Source organism: Meles meles, chromosome 20, assembly GCF_922984935.1.
Source record: "Meles meles chromosome 20, mMelMel3.1 paternal haplotype, whole genome shotgun sequence".
NCBI classification, from domain to species: domain Eukaryota; kingdom Metazoa; phylum Chordata; class Mammalia; order Carnivora; family Mustelidae; genus Meles; species Meles meles.
The window spans coordinates 13,073,926-13,093,841 of record NC_060085.1 but is presented as its reverse complement, the minus strand read 5'-3'; the positions used below and the strand labels follow the sequence as shown (position 1 = coordinate 13,093,841).

The following is a 19,916-nucleotide window of genomic DNA, read 5'->3' as shown; positions in this document are numbered from 1 at the left end:
GTCCACATGGCTTAAATATTTGCTATCTGGGTCTTTACAGAGTAAGTTTGTCGATTCCTGGCCTAAAGCATATTACCTTGCATAGAGAAGGCAATCCATAAGCGTCATATGAAAAAGTTTGTAGTCAAAAAAGGAAAAAAAAGGTTTCTGAAATATATGAACATTTATTTGGGTAGAAAAACTAGTAAGGTATAGCCAACCAAGTGTTAACAATGACAATCTCTAGAAGGTCGGACTACTGGGAAGTCCACAGTCTACGCCCGCTAACATTTACTGCAGCTTGTCATCGTTCTCTTTCCCCACCTCGAGCACACGTTCATGTCGTCATCATTTGAGACGCAATCCCACTGCATGTTTGAGGAAGGCGCCGTGCCCTCTGGGCGCGCAATTTGGAAGGCCAGGCACCCACAGGTCGTGGCCGGCGGGGGTGGGGGTGGGGTCCCCTGCCCCCAAAGTGTTCCTTACCAAAGCGCTGGGTCGAGCGAAAGACACTGAGCGGGAGTATCTTGGCAACCTCAATAACCCCAGTTCCATCCCGTCCAAGCCCATCGCCTCCCGGTTCTACTTCCCGGCGTCGCGGCCCGGGAGCTTCCCGGACGCACCTCACCTCGTAGTCTTCTCACCGCAGCCCCGCGGGAAGGAACTCCCCAGAGCCCTGGTCTAGCGGAAAATGAGGCCTGCCAAGCCCGCCGGCTGCGACGCGAGACGGGGAAGACGCCGGCGCCGTAGCTAACGGTAGTCTGCGCCGTTCCAGCCGTTCCAGCCGTTCCGGGGCGTAGCGCGACAGCGGCTCACCTCGCGCAAGCGCGGGAAAGCCCCTGCGCGTGCGTATTGTCAACCCCTACCGCGCGCCCGGCCTCGCGCGGCTTCTTCCCGCCCGCCTTCTGCCCTCACTTCCGCCGTTTCCCGGCGACGGCCGTAAGTGGAGGGCGGAAGCAGCCCGCGAGGCGAGCCGTAAACGGCACCCTCGCGCCACTTCCGGCCGGCTTCCGCGGACGGGGCTGGTGGGCGATCGTGAGGCGCCGGAGGACGTTCCCTGCGGCCGGAGCCATGGAGATGCCTCTGCCGCCCGACGGTGAGGCCCTGCCTGGGCTCGGGGACCGTTTCTTTCTCCCCGGAATCCCTTCTCGGTCCGCCCCGCCTTCCGGGGTTTCCGGGCCTAGGAGGGGGCGGGGCTCGGCCTCCCGGGTTCGCCTGCGGCCTCTCCCGCGGGTCCCCGCATCCCCGGCGCGTGTGTGGCCCCTATCGGGACCCGTACAAGGGCGGCCTCTCTGGAGCCCAGCCCTAGGGACCCCGGCCCGGCGGACGGGGGCTGCGACGCCAGGGCCCCCGGATTTGGGCGGTCCTCGCTGACGCCCCGCGTGGCCTTTTCTCCGTCCTCCAGACCAGGAGCTTCGAAATGTCATCGACAAGCTGGCCCAGTTCGTGGCTCGCAACGGGCCCGAGTTTGAGAAGATGACGATGGAGAAGCAAAAGGACAACCCGAAATTCTCGTTTCTGTTCGGAGGCGAGTTCTACAGTTATTACAAGTGCAAGCTGGCGCTGGAGCAGCAGCAGCGTGAGTTCTCTCCAGCTCTCAGGCCGTCCCTTCCAGCGATTCCCTTCTCTGACTCCAGTTCGGGCTCCGCCACAAACCGCCTTCCTGTGGGCCGCATGCTCTGTTTCTGAAAATGGGGCAGCTGCGCCTTCATGATCCCTTCCGCTGTTCCCAGGGCCCTGCACGGAGGGGCTGCTGGGTCCGAGTGTAATGGAGAACGAGGTTATCGATCCTCCTGGGCTCCGGATCAGGGATTTCTCTGTTGTTCTTGCGGATGTGATGACTTAAGTCAGCAGAAGCAGAGTGGCTGTTTCAGTATTTTTCCAGGGTAGAAGTGAGAGAAGCTGGACCAGGACCCTCCTGGCAGGCACGGTCCAGCACCCTTTGCGAGCTCTGTGGGTCTAGCAAGATTTTTATGCATTTCAGGTGTTTGCAGTCCAGATCCAAAAGACTTGTTGTTTGAGTTTTAGTTTTTGGCAGATGTTTGTCGATGTTTACTGGGCTAGGTATCAGGATTCCAGCCCTGCCCTTAAAGAGTTTAAGGTGGGTTTAAGAATCACAGCTGGCCTTTGAATAATAGATAGTCACCAGGTGGTAGGGTCCCTGAGGGCAGAGCCCACCTCTGCCTTGTTCCATGTCACATTTCTAGATGCATTGTTTGAATGAATGAGGTTGGAGCTGCCAAGTAGTTGGGCATTGACTACAAGCTCCCTGCGGCCAACCAGATCTTGTTGGGGTCTTGTGCCCTAGTACACGGTACTTAGTAGGTGGTCAATAAAAAGCTTGCAAGAAACAGCAAAGGTGCAGTGGCTTGAGTAAATACAATGTGTTTGGGGAGCGGTAAGAGAGATCATGAGAAGCCCAGCACGGCTGGAGCATGGAATGTGTATAGAGGAGGGAAGGGTTTGATCTGGAGTGGTATATGCCAGGAGGAAGGTTAAGGTTTTCTTCTGCAGTCTAGGGGTTCATCTGGTGTCCAGTTAGGTTTGAATGGGGGTGGGGGTGATTTGCCTAAAACCGTAGGCAAATTGTGTTACAAAAACGTGGTTTTGGAGCAACCATTCCTTGGCCCCAGCATATCACTTTGGAAACGGCTGCTATAGGCGGCGAAAAGCCACAAGAGAGTTTGAAAGAAGGGAGAGGTGGGTCAGGTGTGTGGGGCCAGTGTGGCCTCTCTGTGGCCAGTAGAGGACAGGCTGGAGGGGCCATGAGTGGAGGCTGCAGACCAGCGAGGTTAGTTAATGGTAAGGTCTGAATTCGGTCAGCAGGGTGAGTCAGAGTGGGCATGGGAGCAAGTGGGGTTAAGGGGTAGAATTTATGAACTGGGACAGCATTTGGATATTGACGAGGGTGGCATAACCAGGCAGAGGACAGTGCTTTGACTCATGTGACTGTGAGGGGAGCCCACTCCCTCCCTGGAGGGTCAGAAATCAGAAGCCACTTGGGACTTGGTAATGTAAGGGGGGGAAGGATAGGGTGCTTCTAATGGGAAGATGGGGGTTCAAGAAATGCCTTCTGCAGGCAGCAGCATTTCAGCTGAGATTAAAGGATATTCGACAGTTAGCCAGATGGAAAGGAAGAAGGGAAAAGTTCATAGAGGAAAGAGCCTTGGGAGGGGCTGGGAGTGGAGGGGGCAGTAGCTCAGAGTGGGTAAAGCCCAGGGAGATGCTTGTAGTAGGCAGAGGCCAGGGTGCAGAGGAGGGGAGGGCTGGCTGGCCATGGACTTAGGAATTCTCTCAGAAGCTTCTGGGGAGGTCTTGGAGGATTTCAGGTCTGTGTCGCAGAGCAGGCTTAGCCACGGTGTAGCTGGCACTCCACCTTGGTATTTTGAGGAGTGAGCCCCAAGGCTCTCCTAGAAGGGCGCTTCACAAAGTCTGGTGAAGGCCTGGTTTTTTTATTTTTCGTTTTGTAAAACTTCCAACCTGTTGTGGAAAGTACACTTTTGCAAAGAACAATAAAACATGACCTGTGAAACATCGAGTTGCTATGAAGGTGCCAAGAGGATCCCTTGGCATTTCTAGACTCATCCGGTCTGGGTTCCATTCGGGGCTGGTGCTCAGACTGCACGTGAACAGCAGCTCTCCGGCCGTGCTGTGGAGAAGTATAGGGGCAGGACAGGATACAGGGAGATCAGTTCCAAGGGTGATGCAAGTGACAGCAGAGTCATAGCGGTGATGGCAGGGACACAGGCTGAAGTGTCATCCAGGAGCATGCCTTTACCACCCCGGGTGGCTTGTTAGTGCGGGGCATGAGGGAGAAAGATATGCCTGGACTTTCTGGCTTCGGTTAAGGGCATAGCCATGCTGGCCACGGAGGCCGGGAGGTGCCCCAGGGAGGTGGAGCACATGGCAAGAGGACACGCGGGCCTGTTTGAGGTTCCTTTGGAAAGTCATTGGGCTGTTTAGTCCTTGATCAGATCCATCGTGCGAGGATTCCAGGATGGAGAGGGTAGAGGAAGGACCCATGGCTCGCAGCTCCTGTGTCCCACTACCCTGTGGACTGGCCCAGAGGAGTGGGCAGAACCAGGCACCCCTGAGTTCAGGGGTCCGGCAGAGGAAGACACAGGAGCCTGGGGATGGCCACACAGGCCACGTGAGACAAGGACCTGAGTCAGGGCGGAGGGGCTGAGGAACAATGTCCATGGCTGCCCTGGGGTGTGGGTTGTGCAGCCAGACTGCCAGGGGGGCGACATAAACGGGAGTGAAGAATTGAAGATGAGTCTCAGTGGTGAGATGGGTGGCAGAGGGACGTGGGGCAAAGGGAGCGTTTTTAAAGACGGGAGCTGCTCAGGAGGTGGCGGGGTCAGGACTCGAGAGATCCCCTTGGGAAGAGCTGTTTGTCTGCCAGCAGCCATGATCTGGGTTCAGCAGAGGCAGGGGCCTGCGTGAAGGGTGTAGGGGGATGGGTGTGGTCACAGCTGGAAAGCCCGTGGGCCAGGCCAGATGGTGGGTGGGAAAGGGGGCAAGGTGACGGCACACTGGAAAGGGTCCAGGGCTAGGACCCTTTCAGTGGGGGGCAGGGCAGGAGGGGCCGGGCAGAGAGCGAGGGGTCTGCAGCACCGCACAGGGGTTCTTGTGGGTGGGGGTCTAGGCAGGGGTTGGAGCTGCCAGAGCGGCAGCTGAGGGATCGCCGCCTCATGGGGGCCACCTTTCCTCCTCTCTCACCAGTCATCTGCAAGCAGCAGGCCCCAGAGCTGGAGCCAGCCGCGGCCCTGCCCCCCCTGCCCCAGCCCCCGCTGGCCCCGGCCGCGCCCATCCCGCCAGCCCAGGGAGCCCCATCCATGGACGAGCTCATCCAGCAGAGCCAGTGGAACCTGCAGCAGCAGGAGCAGCACCTGTTAGCCCTCCGACAGGTAAGAGGCCTGCTCCTCTCCACCCCCTCCCCGTCTCCCCTCTGGTCCGAGCCACAGGCCAGGAGCTCAGCCTGTGCCTCTAGGTTTGCGTGCAGCAGGCAGGAGAATGCCTCACCCCACGTCGGCCACCTGTGTCTCCCCCGGGGCTGCCCCCACCTGTGGTGTTTTAGCTCAGCGCCTGACACCAGACACACTGTTGCTGCTTCTTGTGGGTGAAGTGATTCCACAAGCTCTCAGCTCAGACACCCTTTTTGCAGGATGGACACCCACGGGTGGGGCCACACGTTAGGAACCGTGAAGTAACCGTGCAGGCCAGGTGGCCTCTGGTGCCCTTGGCTCCAGCTCCTGCTCGCTAGGTCACCCCAGGCTGTCGTAGGGAAGGACCCTTTTTGTTCTGGTTTGTCATCATCTGATTTTTTGGCCGGAGTACAATAGGATGAATCGTTAGAAAAACAAGACAAGTAAAAAACAAGAGCTTTGAAGCACTAGCCCCGCTTCTATTACTGGATGCAAGATGTAAAATTACCATCATTCTGCTGAAAACAAATCTAGAATGTTCCCCCTTAGTTTCCACACAGCCCTCGTCAGGGACTGGGGGGCCTGACTGCCTAAGCCCGAAGCAGCTCTGGGCCTCAGCCCCTTCCCAGTCTGCGGATCTAGTCGGTGAGGCCCCGAGTCCCAATTTAATTCCCATTTCCCTGACTGCTAGTGTGGTTGCTCACCTTTCCGTTGACTGGCGACCGTTTGGACGTCTTCTCAGTGTTGTCGTCTGTCCACCCCTGTCCCTCTGTTTTCTTTCTGTTTTTGTTGATTTGCTGAGGTTCCTCGTTCTTCTGGGTGTTCATTCTTCCGTCTGTCACCTCAGGGCAGACATCATCTCCTGCTGTGTCCTGGCTTGCTTTACCCTGTGCCTGCTGTGGTCACGGCTGTGACCATGACTGTCCCAGACGCCTGTCTCGGGGTTTGAGTGTGACATCCTGGCACTGGGAGCAGGGCACTGAGAGGCCAGGCTCTCCCTGGGCTGAGGTCCTCCTCACACAGTCTCCATCCCGCTCGGCTTCCTAGGAGCAGGTGACCGCGGCTGTGGCCCACGCTGTAGAGCAGCAGATGCAGAAGCTCCTGGAGGAGACCCAGCTGGACATGAATGAGTTTGACAATCTGCTGCAACCCATCATCGACACCTGCACCAAAGATGCCATCTCGGTAGGGCAGGCGGCAGAGGGGGGTGCTCCCAGAACGGGTGCTCCCAGTGAGGGGGGAAGCTCCCAGGCTGGGCTGCTCTAGGGGAGCCCTGTCTCTCCCTTGCCTGCCCTCTTGAGTACAGGGCAGGGTGGGGGGTGGGGGCGGGACAGCCTATGGGCAAGGTGTGCTGCTCCCGGGGCTGAAGGCAGGTGGCAGCTCAGTGTGCCCCTAAGCCCTGGGACGCTGCGCCCCCGGGCTATGCCCTCGGCGCTCCCGGGCACCCGCACGTGCCCCAACTCACCGTCAGCCTGGCTTTTGCAGGCCGGGAAGAACTGGATGTTCAGCAACGCCAAGTCCCCGCCGCACTGTGAGCTGATGGCAGGCCACCTCCGGAACCGCATCACGGCCGACGGGGCGCACTTTGAGCTGCGGCTGCACCTCATCTACCTGATCAATGATGTCCTGCACCACTGGTGAGGGCCCCGCCGGACTGTGCCTCTCCGCTCCCGCCTGCCGGCCCTCTGTGGGGCTGCGCTCGTAGCCTGGCCTGCCCGGGGACTGGGGGGGGTCACTTGTCCAGAGACCCCAGAGGAGGGTTGGTCTGAGCTCACCATCGGAGGACACCCCGTGTCCCTACACCTTGGCCCCGTCACTGGGGCCACTGTCCCTTCCTCACTGTCCTTGGGGAAGCATCTGGGTGTCTCTCCATGTCCGTCTCTCTCCAGCGCCAGCTTCTCTGCGCGTGATCTACACACAGACACAGCCCTGTCCCCTGACTGCGCTGCTGCAGGATCCCTCCCAGGGGTCCTCTCTGCTGCCCTCTCTCCCACCCCTGCTCCTCCCCCCAGCCCTCCCGAGGCCAGGCCGGTGTTTGCAGCCTCTGCTACCTTGATGCTAGAGGGTCACTTGACAGACCCCGACAGCTGGGCCAGAGCAGGCCCGGGGAGGGGACCGACGGAAGCGCACGTTGTTGGCGAGACTAGTCCTTAGCCGTCCAGACTGGCTGCCAAGTTTGGCTTTGAGCTTGGCCTGGCCGAAGGGGACGGTTCCCGTGAGAGCAGCAGAAATGGATTCTGCCTCTCCCTGACCCTTCCCCCATCTTGCCCCATCGCCTGCTGCGCGCGTGCAGCGTGGGTCCCTGCCCCTCCGCTCCCTGTTTCCTGTGCCACACAGGTGGCTCCGTTGCCATTTGGCCACTCCCTGCCTCGTCACTCCTTTATTCCTTTGCTGTTGGGAGACCGGCAGCTGCTCAGAACCGTCTTTGCTCTTCTGCTTCCACCAGCTGCTGTGCTGACCAGGGCAGCTCTGAGAGACACAGCCCATGGCTGGCGGTCGTCCTGCCGTGCTCCTCTTAAGTTGTGCTCTGTCTAGGAGCCCTGTGCGCTCACCCTGTCCTCCCCTCCCCTCTCCTCCCTTTCCCTCCCCTCCCCTCCTCTTCCCTCCCTCCCCATCCCCAGCTGACTCTGAGCACCCTCCGGTGAGCTTGGTGACGGGAGGGTTTCTGGCTGCTCGCCTCCTGCCCTGCTTCCTCCTCTAGGAGACACCACGTGTGCCATCAGCCTCTACCGCCCTCCAAGCCCATTCACATGTGCGGCGCCCGGGAGGATGGGAGGGCAGGCTGCCTCATATCCCTAGATGCCTGGCCTGTCTGGCACCCTCCCTCTGGCTCCTAAAAGTGGGGCTCAAGCCGAGGTCTTGTGCATAGGGGGTGACAGGGCTGAATGAGGCCATGTGGACAGCTGAGGCTCCTACGGGTCTTGGGTCCGTGGGTCCGTGTGTCCTTGTGCCCTTGTGCCACCCCTGGAGGGAGGGCTTATTTTACTGATCAGGAGACCAAGGTGACAACCCTTGCTCTGAAGGTCCCCAGGCTGTTCTTTTCCTCTCCCACTGCTGTCCGTCTGTCCCTTGGGCCCAGTCGCCAGCACAGGTCTTATAGGGAGCCCAGCCCTTGTCCCAGCTGGGTTGGGGGCCCACGTCCCAAGAAGGCAGAGGGAGCTGTGGCTGGAGCCGCAATGGTAACGGGCGCGTGGCCGGGTCCCGCCCCAGGGCCCTGACGCGCGGAAGGTCTCTCCCTCACAGCCAGCGCAAGCAGGCCAGGGAGCTGCTGGCCGCCCTGCAGAAAGTCGTGGTGCCCATCTACTGCACCAGCTTCTTGGCCGTGGAGGAGGACAAGCAGCAGAAGATCGCCCGGGTATGTGGGGCAGCCGGGGGGGGGGGGATGGGTGGTGGGGACACTAGGTTTCCTGCTGATGCAACCTCTCCCTCCTCCCCTGCATCCAGCTCCTGCAGCTCTGGGAGAAGAATGGCTATTTTGACGACTCTATCATCCAGCAGCTACAGAGCCCGGCCCTGGGGCTCGGCCAGTACCAGGTGGGTGCCCTCCCCACCCACACGGCGCTCTGGGTGGACATGCCCAGAGGCTGTGGTGGCTGCCGCCGCAGCACATTCCCAGAAGTCATGTGGCCCCCAGCTCCCTCCTGGGGAACTGGCGATTTCAAAGGCCAGGTAGCGCTTTCCAAACGGGGCTCCCACCTGTGTCTCTGGAATGGTGGTGAGCAGCAGCCTCTGGGGACTCCCATCCCATCCACTGTGACCACTGAGCCCCTCCCAGGTGAGCCCGCCTGACTTTTCCTGGTGCCCTTCTGGCCAGCTTACCCTGTCCACCAGGCACGGCTCCTGGTGGTGTCTTTGGTTTGTTGGCTCTGGTCTTCCGGGCCGGCTTCTGCATGTCGGAAGCATAAAAAAGCCTCGGTGTCATCTAGGCTGCTGTGGTCTGATTGTGTAGGTGGCGTTCCCTGTGTGCACGTCTGTCCTCTTGCCGGGGAGGCGTCTGCTCAGAGGATGGGGCGGGGGTTGCACAAGGTGGGCGGGGAGGGCCGGCCAGGTCTCCTTGGCCACCTCTGCTGGGACGCCGGCATCACAGCCCTATCCGCAGCTGTTAGAAGAAAAGGCAGAGCTCACGCCCCCTTTTCTCAGGTGGAAAGCTGTCATTTTTCTGTAAGGATCTGGTTGAATGTCAGAAGCTGTGTTGGCTGTGTTCTCTGATGGTCTTGAGTGCCACCCCCCTGCCGGGGAGCTTTCATCTCAGCCCAGCAAGGAACGTGCCTGTCATGCTTTTAAAATTTTTCCTGCTTGGGACGCCTGGGTGGCTCAGTTGGTTAAGCGGCTGCCTTCGGCTCAGGTCATGATCCCAGCGTCCTGGGATCGAGTTCCACATCGGGCTCCGTGCTCCGCAGGGAGCCTGCTTCTCTCTCTGTCTCTGCTGCCACTCTGTCTGCCTGTGCTCGCTCTTGCGCGCGCTCTCTCTCTCTCTCTGACAAATAAATAAATAAAAATCTTTAAAATTTTTCCCGCTTGTTTTGTTAAGTAAAGCAACAGACTTAATGCATCTTGTCACAGTGACGTGAACTCCTTTGTTTCTCCTGATTTTCTGCTTTCACCGCAGCTCACATTTACCCAGCTGCCCTGGTCCCTTTCCCTGTTATCTCACCAAGTTCTCCCCCGAAATCCTTGGAGGATAGGTCCTGTTGCTCTGTTCTATAGCTGAGGAAGTCGAGGCACAGCTAGGTTGTGACTTCCTCAAAGCCGGGCAGCGAGTGAGCAGCATGGCCCGTGTTGGCGGGCTGGAGTGCTCGTCCGAGTCATGTCTGTAACGGTTGTGCGAGAGGACGGGGTGTGGCTCCCCTTGCCCCTTCCTGTGATCAGTGAATCACGGACTTCACTGCAGCCAGCATCCTTGTTACCGGTTTGGGGCTAGATTTAGATGATCTATGCTTGTCGAGACTGTATTTTTTGTTTTACGGGACCGTCCCCTCCCTGCCTGCCCGCCCGAGGGACTGCCTCGAATTCCTCGGGCTTTCCAGGGCTCGTCCCTGAGTGGCTCCGGAAGGGCTGGGACTCAGCAGCAGGCTCCGAGGCGTCTGTCCTGAGTGTCGGCCACTGTCCTCTCTCTCTGCCAGGCGACACTCATCAATGAGTATTCCTCGGTGGTCCAGCCGGTGCAGCTCGCCTTCCAACAGCAGATCCAGACCCTCAAGACGCAGCACGAGGAATTTGTCAACAGCCTGGCCCAGCAGCAGCAGCAGCAGCAGCAGCAGCAGATTCAGATGCCGCAAATGGAGGCCGAGGTCAAGGCCACCCCGCCGCCGCCTGCCCCGCCGCCGGCCCCCACGCCCGCCCCTACCATCCCACCAACCACCCAACCTGGTACGGGGCTCCCTGGGGGGGCCGCTCCTAGAAAGCAGCCTTCTCCCCCAGAGAAGGGCTCTGGTTCTACCAGCCCTGTTCTAGGATCTGTTTCCAAATGCCAGGCCTGAGGGTTTCACAGGCAGATGCCCCCAAACCTTACCACTCAGGTGATTACTTTCCTGTGCAAACCATCGCAGGAAACAGGGGGAAAGCTGCCCAAATCAGTTTTTAAGACCAGGCTTTTACACCGGATGGACAAAGAGAAGGAGTTATGGGTATCAGGCATCATCCCTTCCAGACAAAGATGCAGAAATACCTCACATCTGAAATCGAACAAAGTATTAAAAAGAAAAGTGATGAGGTAATAGGCTTTCCCTCAGGCATGTGTAAGGATGGTTTAGCACTTAGAAGTCTCGTCAAACAACAGATGAGGTGGGAAAAAAATGTTCTTTCAAGTGGATGAAGAAGGGATTTTTAATAAAATTCAGTGATGAAAATTTTTGAGCAAACTAGGTACAGAATAAGATAAGGTATTTATCTGAAAGCTCTCGAAGGGGTGTGTCCCGGGTGAGGGCAGCCTCCCTGCCGCTCGCCGCCTTCCTGGAGGCCATCGGTTTTAGGCGGCTTCACGCAGCCAGGATTTCCCGAGAGGTAAAGGCACAGCCTGAGTTGGTCCGGGGTGTTACTGAACATGGTTTCAGGAGGTGCCTGCTGACTAACCAACTTCTTGTCTGGCTCTAGATGACAGCAAGCCTCCCATCCAAATGCCCGGCTCCTCCGAGTATGATGCTTCAGGAGGAGTCCAGGATCCTGCTGCAGCCGGCCCCCGGGGTCCGGGGCCTCACGATCAAATCCCGCCCAACAAACCCCCGTGGTTTGACCAGCCTCATCCCGTCGCTCCTTGGGGCCAGCAGCAGGTATTTTCCCAGACTTGTGGTGGGCCGGGGGGGCAGCCGGTCCCCTGTGTGGGTCCGGGGACTGGGCTTGCTTGCTGGGGAAACAGGTTCTGCAGTGGCTGCGCGGGGGGCGGGGCAGGACAGTCTGGGCCTTACACCCATGCCCATGCTGACATCCGGGCCTCTTAGGAGCTATGGTCCCTGTGTTCCTGTGAGGGCTGGGAAGTTTCGAACGGTCCATTACAGCAGGGTGAGCAGGGTTCTGTCCCTTCTCCAGCTGACTAGTTCAGCCAGCACGGCGCCAACATTCTGTCTCCCTGGAAAGAACACTGCTCACGTAAGGAAAGGGAAGGTCAGACGTGTAGGGCTGGCAGTGCTTTCCGGGGCAGAGGTGCTGGTCACTCCCTCTGGTTCTTTGGGCTCAGAGACTTCTTAGGCCAGGGCAGGGTCATCTTATCCAGCGTAGCATGACTGGAAAACACCAGAAGCATCCACTTGCTCTCTGGCCACTGGATCTGATCTCATGGAGCCTTTGGGTACAGCCCTGGCCTCTCCTGGACATCCACCTTCCCCTTGACAGGGCGCAGTGATTGTGGCCCTGCCAGGTGACTCTGTGGTGATGACAGGAGGGAAATGGCTCTGGACTGACAAGAGGGGCTTGTGGCTTTGAGTTATCCGTTGCATCTGTGTCGCCCCGCCCCCAACCCCTGCCCAGAACCTGAGGTTCCGGAGAATAGATTTAATTTCACAGAAGATTGGGCATCCCCATAAAGACAGCTCCCATCCGCGAGCGCCCAGTGGTATCAGGCATCTTATGGGTACCCTCTGACGAGGGAGCAGTTCATCCCCATCGTGTAGGTGTCTCAGGGTCACTTCTGGGGACTCGTATGTTGGACTTAGGACGACAAGGGTCCCCTTGCTGAAGGTCTGCCTTGGGGCAGAGGTACACTTGGTCTGGCCAGCCCATGTGGGATCTTACACATTTTGAAGTAACATTTTTTAAATAATAGTTTACTGATCGATGTATTGATTTGATTTGATTTTTGGTATGTGGGGCTTGAACTCAGTGGCCCTGAGATCATGATCTGAACGGAGATCAAGAGTCGGATGCGTGACCGATGAAGCCACCCAGGTGCTCTGAAGTAATTCCTGTATTTAGAATGTGGCTTTCTGACTTCTTGAAAGACCTGAGGGTGTGGTGTGTGGCCCAGGTCCCCCTCTGCTGGCAGTCAGCAGGGCCAAGCAGCTGTAATCCTAAAGATGGGCCCCCTGGTCATCCAGTCCTAGGCACATCCCACTGTGGCCCTGAGTTTGGGGTCAAAATCCCAGTTTCAAGTCTCATAGCAGCTGGGTGAGATCCAGAGCTCATGTTGTCTCCCACCTGCAGGAAGACCTCTCCTGAGAGGGGGTTTGAGGGCAAGTAGTCACTATGGGAGCTGACCCAAAAGACCACCCAGAGCAGAGGTGAAGTGACATGGAAGGGGCTGTCATCAGGGCAGGTGTCTGCCGTGGGCCGCCGGGGTGCAGCTCCTCCCTGCGCTCCGCGGGCTGTGGGGGATGCACCATGCATGAGCCACCAAGGGGCACGGGAACCGGCACGCGTCTGCCAGCTTCCAGGTCAGGCTGCCAAGCTGGGAGTGTTGGCATCCCTGGCACTTGGGGCCTGCCCAGCTCCAGTGCAGACACAGGAAACCCTCAGCTGAGATGTAGGTCTGAGCCCAGGAGCGCGCACAGGCACCCCTACCCCCACTGCACGGCTGAGCAGAGGAGGCCACACCGCATCGGGGCTGGGTTGCCTCCACGGCTGGAGAGCCACACCGCGGGCGTGTGCCCGGCACAGGCGAGGCATCGGGAGGGGCTCACGTCCGCTCTTTGCCTTGCAGCCTCCCGAGCAGCCGCCCTACCCGCACCATCAGGGTGGGCCACCCCACTGTCCCCCCTGGAACAACAGCCATGAGGGCATGTGGGGCGAGCAGCGCGGGGACCCCGGCTGGAATGGCCAGCGTGATGCGCCCTGGAACAGCCAGCCCGACCCCAACTGGAACAGCCAGTTTGAGGGCCCCTGGAACAGCCAGCACGAGCAGCCGCCCTGGGGCGGGGGCCAGCGCGAGCCACCCTTCCGCATGCAGCGGCCGCCGCACTTCCGAGGGCCCTTCCCGCCCCACCAGCAGCATCCGCAATTCAACCAGCCGCCGCACCCCCACAACTTCAACCGCTTCCCGCCCCGCTTCATGCAGGACGACTTCCCCCCGCGGCACCCCTTCGAGCGGCCGCCCTACCCTCACCGCTTCGACTACCCCCAGGGGGACTTCCCTGCCGGTGAGTGTGAGGGTGCTCTCCGTGGGGACCGTCCCGTGTCCGGGAAGCACTTCCCTCTCCTGCCCCTTGCTCTCTGAGGTGGTGCCGGCAGCTGCTTGCGGGAGACCCCGTACAGTGGCCGCATCCCACCCTCCCCCGATGGCCAGGAGGGTGCTACTTGACATCAGCTGTGGGACCTGGGAGGTCCCCTGAGTCAGGGTGACAAGCCAGGGGACATGGGATGGTGTAGAACTCCCGTCTGGGCCCCCAAGCACGTGACCCACACTGGGCTGGCAGTAGAGCTGAAGTCTCGTTCTGCTGCCCACACACGCGGGGAGGAGGAAAGACACGAGCCTTCTGGAAGGAGGGTCACTTGCAAGCTCCACAGCAGACAGGCAGGCAGGGCAGGGTGTCTAGGGCCCTTCCCTCTTCCCTGTCCTGCTGTTTTTACCAGCTTTTTTCACTGCCTTTCTTGGGAGAATCTCTAGAGTTGGTAATTTTTTTCTTTTCAAAAGAAATTTATTTCTACTCTATTGCCGCTTATATTTTTGCTTTAAATTCCGTTCTCGGGTACAAGTTCAGCCGAGACCAAGGAGCGCTTGTATTTGCCGGTCCACACTTCCCGGGGCCGTGGTAACAAAGTGCGCATGGCAGGCGCTTCCCCCAGCTCTGGGGGCTGGAAGTCAGAGACCACTGGGTCTTCTCCCCGTCGTCCTGTCCTCCTCCCTCTGGGCACATCGGTGTCCTGCCAGTTGTGTCGGATCGGGGTCCACCTGCGGGATGATCTCACCTCAAGTGAATGACTTTTTAAAACTGCCCCGTCTCCAAAGACAGTGGTAGCGGTCAGCCCGTAATGTTGCTCCTTTAAGGTTTTGTGATTTCCCTGGTTTCCCCTTCCACCTTGGGTGGTGGTATGGGTGCAGGCCAGGTTGCCCCCAGCCTAGCTCCTGCCCGCCTAGCTACACGACCCCAGGCAGCGTGAACAGAAGAGGTGGTGCTGGGCAGCGCTGCCCAGAAGCGGGTGGTGGGCCCTCTCTGAACGCCTCCCTCGGGCACGCGTTCCCTTGCAGATCGTGGCTGCGCTGTCCGCACTGCCCTGCAGGCCTGAGAGGAGTTTTTGTTTTGCAGAGATGGGACCCCCTCACCACCACCCCGGCCACCGCATGCCTCATCCTGGGATCAACGAGCACCCACCCTGGGGTGGGCCCCAGCACCCTGACTTCGGCCCTCCTCCCCATGGCTTCAACGGGCAGCCCCCCCACATGCGGCGACAGGGCCCTCCCCACATCAACCACGATGACCCTAGCCTGGTCCCCAACGTGCCCTACTTCGATCTGCCTGCGGGGCTGATGGCCCCCCTCGTGAAGGTAACGTCGCCAGGGCGAGCACCCAGCTTCATAGCACATGCTGGTGCCGGCTTCTGGGCCTCCATGTGACAAGCTCAGACGTGGAGCCCAGTTCCCAGCAGGGGATGAACACTGCTTCTCGGGGTCCCTTCCCGCTTGTTGCTACGCCCAGCAGAAGTGACTAGTCAGTGGGAATGTGTCCGAGCCAACGCCTCTTCCTCGACTTGAATTCCTGAGGCAAAAACAAGCAAGGCCTGTGTCCCCTCTGCTCGCTCTCCACACGTCCCTCCCGGTGCTGCACGCTTTGTGGCCGTGAGGAGTGGGCCGGGCCCGGCGTGAGGTGCGGGTCCTCTTGATCCGGCGCTGAGAAGCTGCCTTGTTCAGGGGCTGACAGTGGAGGCCTTTCTTAGAGAAGGAGCGGCCTCCGAGCTGTGCCTGCAGGGAACACGGGGCGGGGCAGCGCTGGGGGTGTGCGGGGAGCAAGGCTAGGCTGGGAGCAGCTCCGGAGATGTGCTGGTGGGGCAGGGCACTTCCCGTCGCTCCTGAGGCCCCATGGGACCGGAAGTTGAGAAGAGCCACACGGGGGTAGCAAGGGGTGCGAGCTGAGCTGGCTTCTGGCAATGGGGTTTCCTGGATTGGGTGGAGGCTGCTGTGATCTGGGAGGGGGCCCTGGGATAGGACCCGGGAGCACAGGGCAGAAGTCTCCAGCAGCATCTGGGATCCCTGTCATGTCTCAGTAAACCGGGGGGTCTCACTGTCACCTCAGCTTGGAGGATGTGTGTCCCATGTTTTCTGGAGAGAGAACTTGGCCCCAAAGCAGTCTTCGGCCACCTCGCATAAGAGTCAGAGCATTGGTGTGGCTGCGGCCTTGGTGGGATTCCCCAGAAAGGGCAGCAGGAGGAGCTAATGTCCAGGGTAACCCTGTATCCCCCGACCCTGCTCCCCCAGTCACCGCAGCACCCTGGGTGGGCCAGAGGGGGGCTCCGGCAGGGCGTGTCTGAGACTTGTGTTTTCCTCTACAGCTGGAAGACCATGAGTACAAGCCTTTGGACCCAAAAGACATCCGCCTCCCACCCCCCATGCCGCCCAGTGAGAGGCTGTTGGCAGCCGTGGAGGCCTTTTATAGTCCCCCCTCCCATGACAGGCCCAGGAACAGGTATGGCACTCGGGGACCAGGGATGGAGTTGGGCTGGGATTGGGGTCCTCTGTCCCCTTCTCCTGGCCTGACTTCTGTCCGGATTGGCTTCATGAGAAAGACTGCTAATGAGCACACCTGCCCCAGGTGGAATGAGGCCGAGCTGAGGAAAGGGGGCAGGCTGCACAGCGCTAGGCCGAGTTAGGGCCCATCTCCCCGCTGGCTTTGGGTAATGTGTGTCACACGTATTGTGGCTCTCAACGAAGGGCCTCTTCAGTGGGGACATATTAGAGCAAGTTGGCCTTTCAGGTGTGGCGTATTTCAGAAGCGGCTGGCGGCTATGTGCCCCAGGCTTTGTCACGAGGACCCCCCCCCCAACACACCCCCCTGCCCACCAGGACACCCGCCAATGGACTCATCACTAGTCCAGCTAAAACCACCTCCTGCCCTGTTCTGGGCCATAGGCCTGTCCATCTAAGAGTCAGAGCTCCATGTCCCCAGTTAGATCATAGGCCTTAAGAGCCACCTGAGCTATTTCGGGAAACATCGATATGGAAAAGGCATGGGAGCCAGGCCTGTACCTGGCCTCTCTGCTTCCCAGCGGGCAGCCCAGCCTCAGCCTGCTTTCCCCGCCGTGAGGAAGGGCTGCCCATGGTGCCGGACCCGGAGCATGTCCGAGGGAATGAGGGAGGGGGGAGGACCGCATACCTAGACGCGCGCCCTGTGGGCTTTACTCCTGCCGACTTGCACGAGTGCCCTGCGGGAGGGAGGCTGGCCGAGTCACGCAGGAAACGCCCGTGTCTTACAGCGAAGGCTGGGAGCAGAACGGCCTCTACGAGTTCTTCCGAGCGAAGATGCGGGCGCGGCGGCGGAAGGGCCAGGAGAAGCGCAACAGGTGAGGGCCCGGGTGCCTGTGCGTGGTCAGCGTGCATCGCGAGCTAGAGCAGGCCGCTGCCCGAGGCACTGTTAGACACCCCGGCAGATCCGCCATCCAGTCACGCCCTGGGCCGTCCTGGCTCCCCGACGGGCAGACGGAGGGAGGACTGGTCTCTCCTTGGTTCTGGGGTGGGTTTTCCCTGCAAGGCCCCAGTGAAAACCTAAGACGCCAGCCGAAGAGGGGTTTGCCGTCATGCATGATCAGCTGTGACCTGGAGCCCAGTCCTCTGAGGGGAATGGGCAGGTCTGTACCCAGACCCACCCGCCTGGGGTTTTCCAGAAAGTTTGAGGTGCCCCACTCACCAGGCCTCTCTCTGCAGTGGCCCCTCCCGGTCTCGGAGCAGATCCAAAAGCCGAGGGCGCTCTTCCTCCCGCTCCAACTCGAGGTCGTCCAAGTCCTCTGGCTCGTACTCCAGGTCCAGATCGCGCTCCTGCTCCCGCTCCTACTCCCGTTCCCGCTCCAGGTAGGTTGGGGGCCGTGCGCGTGGACTGGGGCCCCTCGGTGGCACCCGTGGCCGCACCCACCGCCCGCTCTGTCCTCCCTGCAGGAGCCGCAGCCGGTCCCGCTCCTCCCGCAGCCGCTCCCGCTCCCGCTCGCGCTCACGCTCCAAGTCCTACTCCCCAGGAAGGAGACGTCGGTCACGGTCCCGGAGCCCCACCCCGCCGTAAGATTTCTGTCTTAACTGTCCAGCGACCGCTGGTAGCGCTGGAAGCCTCTGATGCTTTGCTGTGAATGTTGAAAGCTGTCGCTAGAAGATGTGCCCCCCGTGGCCCGTGCCGAGGCGGCCCCTCGGGGACCGCGAGTTCTAGCGCAGTGACAGTGGCACCTCACCTCTCACCTCGCTCGTTCCTCCCGTGGTAATGTTGTAAAGCCTGAGGTAGCGGCGGGCTGTCTCTCAGCCGTCGGGGGTTCCGTGCGACCTGCCCCTGCCACTCAGTGTGGGGCAGGGCCCGGGGTAGGAGCTCCCCTAGCCGGCTGGCGAAGATGACGAAGAAGAATGCTAGAGACCCAGGATGTGTGTGTGTGTCCCTCTAACACTGGTGAATGTTCACACGCGCCACACGCTGTAATATTCTAAGTTTTCATTCCAATAAATGTATCGACTCTTTTTTAAAAAACGTAACCTGTCTTAATTTTAGTTCCTCGGCTGGTCTGGGTTCTAATTCAGCACCTCCCATACCTGATTCAAGGCTCGGGGAAGAGAACAAAGGACATCAGATGCTGGTGAAAATGGGTAAGGTTCCTGGGAAGAACCACCGCCCGCTTTGGGCTTTCGGGGCTGGGGAGCCAGAGAAGGTTCCGGCTCGCTGCCAGAACTAGAGAGGGCGAAGCCGCACGCTTCTCGCTGGGCGTTCTTTCTCACCACAGCAGTCTCACGTGTGTAAACCACACGGGCGCATGTCGTTCAGCTCTGCACAGGAAGTCTTGTTTAAGTTCACGGATAAATGGGCCAGATTCCGACTTCCGTGCGTTGTAACCGCCCTCCCCCCTTTCTTCTTAAGGCTGGAGTGGATCTGGTGGCCTCGGCGTGAAAGAGCAAGGGATTCAGGACCCCATCAAGGGGGGGGACGTCCGGGACAAGTGGGACCAGTACAAGGGTGTGGGCGTGGCCCTGGACGACCCCTACGAGAACTACCGCAGGAACAAGAGCTACTCCTTCATCGCCCGCATGAAGGCCAGAGACGAGTGCAAGTAGGCGCTCCGCGGGCAGGAGCCGCACCTCGGCTACTGCGTTGGGCCGTTGGGAACTTCCTGGCTCCCTGGCAGTGACAGACTGTAGGGACAGCTCGGGGGAGCGACAGAAGAGAAGGAAGACACTAGCTTGCCTAGGGAGAGAGCCATGCTCCAGAGCATGGGAGGCCCCAGGCCCCGCCTGCAAACCAGCTCCCCGCAGAAGCCAGAACCTGCCCAGAGATGCCCCGGCCACCCAGCCACGAGCCTCCTTCCCTCGACAGAGAAGCAAGAAACATAAGAGCCTCCGCCCCTGGATACGAAGCCCCCGTGTCTGAAGGCACGGCCGTTCCGCACCTCCCCGCAGTCCACTCTCGGGCCTGGAGGAGCGGGGAGGACAGGCCCCAGGCCAGGCACCGCTGACACACAGAAGAACAGACCCTTCTGATTGGCACTTACACAGGGCTTTCATTTTTACTCCAGATGTTTAGTTCTAGAGAAGGGAATGTTGCTCTAAGAGGATCCCAGTGAGTATTTGGAACCTGATTCCTCTTAGGACGTGCTCATGGCCCGTAGTTCAGTTAACTTTAGTTGTTTGAGTTGAAATTTTTTCCCCAAACGTTAGCCACTCACGGTCCCTGCAGAAACAAAGGTTCTAAGGAAGCTGATCTGAGGCATCTTCAGGTCATGGAGTGACGCCCTCGGAGAGCCTGTGCCCTTTAGCATCTCTGCTTGTGTTTGTCACTTAGAGGAACCCAACACCAGCGCTCGTGTGGACGGCCCGCCCCGAGTCGGGCTGGGGAGAGCAAGCCCCGCTGCGCCTCGGGCCCGCCCCACCCCGCCACCGAGGGGGCCCCACCAGGAGGGTGGTCGGTGGGGACGGGCCGCGCCTGGCGTCTCTGGGCAGCTCGTGCGGTGCCGTCTCTTTGTACAGAACATTTTTCAAAAATTCTTTTCAGTAAGAAGCAGAATCCTCTCCAACTTTTCAACCTGATGTGATAAAATAATTTGATTTTGTTCTAGATTCCTGTAGCTGTGAATTGTTTAAACGTGTCTGATTCAGGATAAAACGTAAACACGTGCTGTTAACAATTTCTTGTGGATTTTACTGTTTTGCCTTCAAATAAAAACTTTTTTTAAAGACCTTTTTCTCTGCGTGTTCGAGTTAGAAGCGTGCTCTGGCTGAGTCCGGAGGGGGCGTGCCTGGTGCACCGGTGCTGTCTGAGCTGTGCTGTCCGCTCAGAAGCTGGGCCCTGGCGCGTCCCGCAGGTGTCCCTGGTGTGGACTTCTCACGTGGGCTCCTCTGGAGCAGACGGGGCTTCTCACCCCTTCCATCTCCTCCACTCACTGGGAAGGCAGCCCCTGGCCCGTCCG

At 59.5% G+C, this 19,916-nt stretch overlaps 1 protein-coding gene across 2 annotated transcripts; it reads left to right on the top strand.

The window, feature by feature from the left end:
- Positions 1-917: 917 nt before the first annotated feature.
- Positions 918-19,850, top strand: LOC123933008 (calcium homeostasis endoplasmic reticulum protein). Of its 2 annotated transcripts, none has more exons than XM_045991850.1 (17): positions 918-1,075; positions 1,385-1,558; positions 4,705-4,889; positions 5,955-6,092; positions 6,393-6,544; positions 8,118-8,262; positions 8,352-8,441; positions 10,031-10,277; positions 11,001-11,176; positions 13,039-13,474; positions 14,582-14,820; positions 15,822-15,955; positions 16,743-16,829; positions 17,191-17,334; positions 17,419-17,535; positions 18,011-18,105; positions 18,374-19,850. In XM_045991850.1, exons 1-17 carry the CDS (start codon positions 1,051-1,053, stop codon positions 18,565-18,567), a joined length of 2,778 nt encoding a protein of 925 aa, XP_045847806.1. In that variant the 5' UTR covers positions 918-1,050; the 3' UTR covers positions 18,568-19,850. The 2 variants fall into 2 exon arrangements, with proteins under 2 accessions (XP_045847806.1, XP_045847805.1); XM_045991849.1 differs by having other exon boundaries at positions 943-1,075; positions 8,151-8,262.
- The last annotated feature ends 66 nt before the right edge of the window (positions 19,851-19,916 follow it).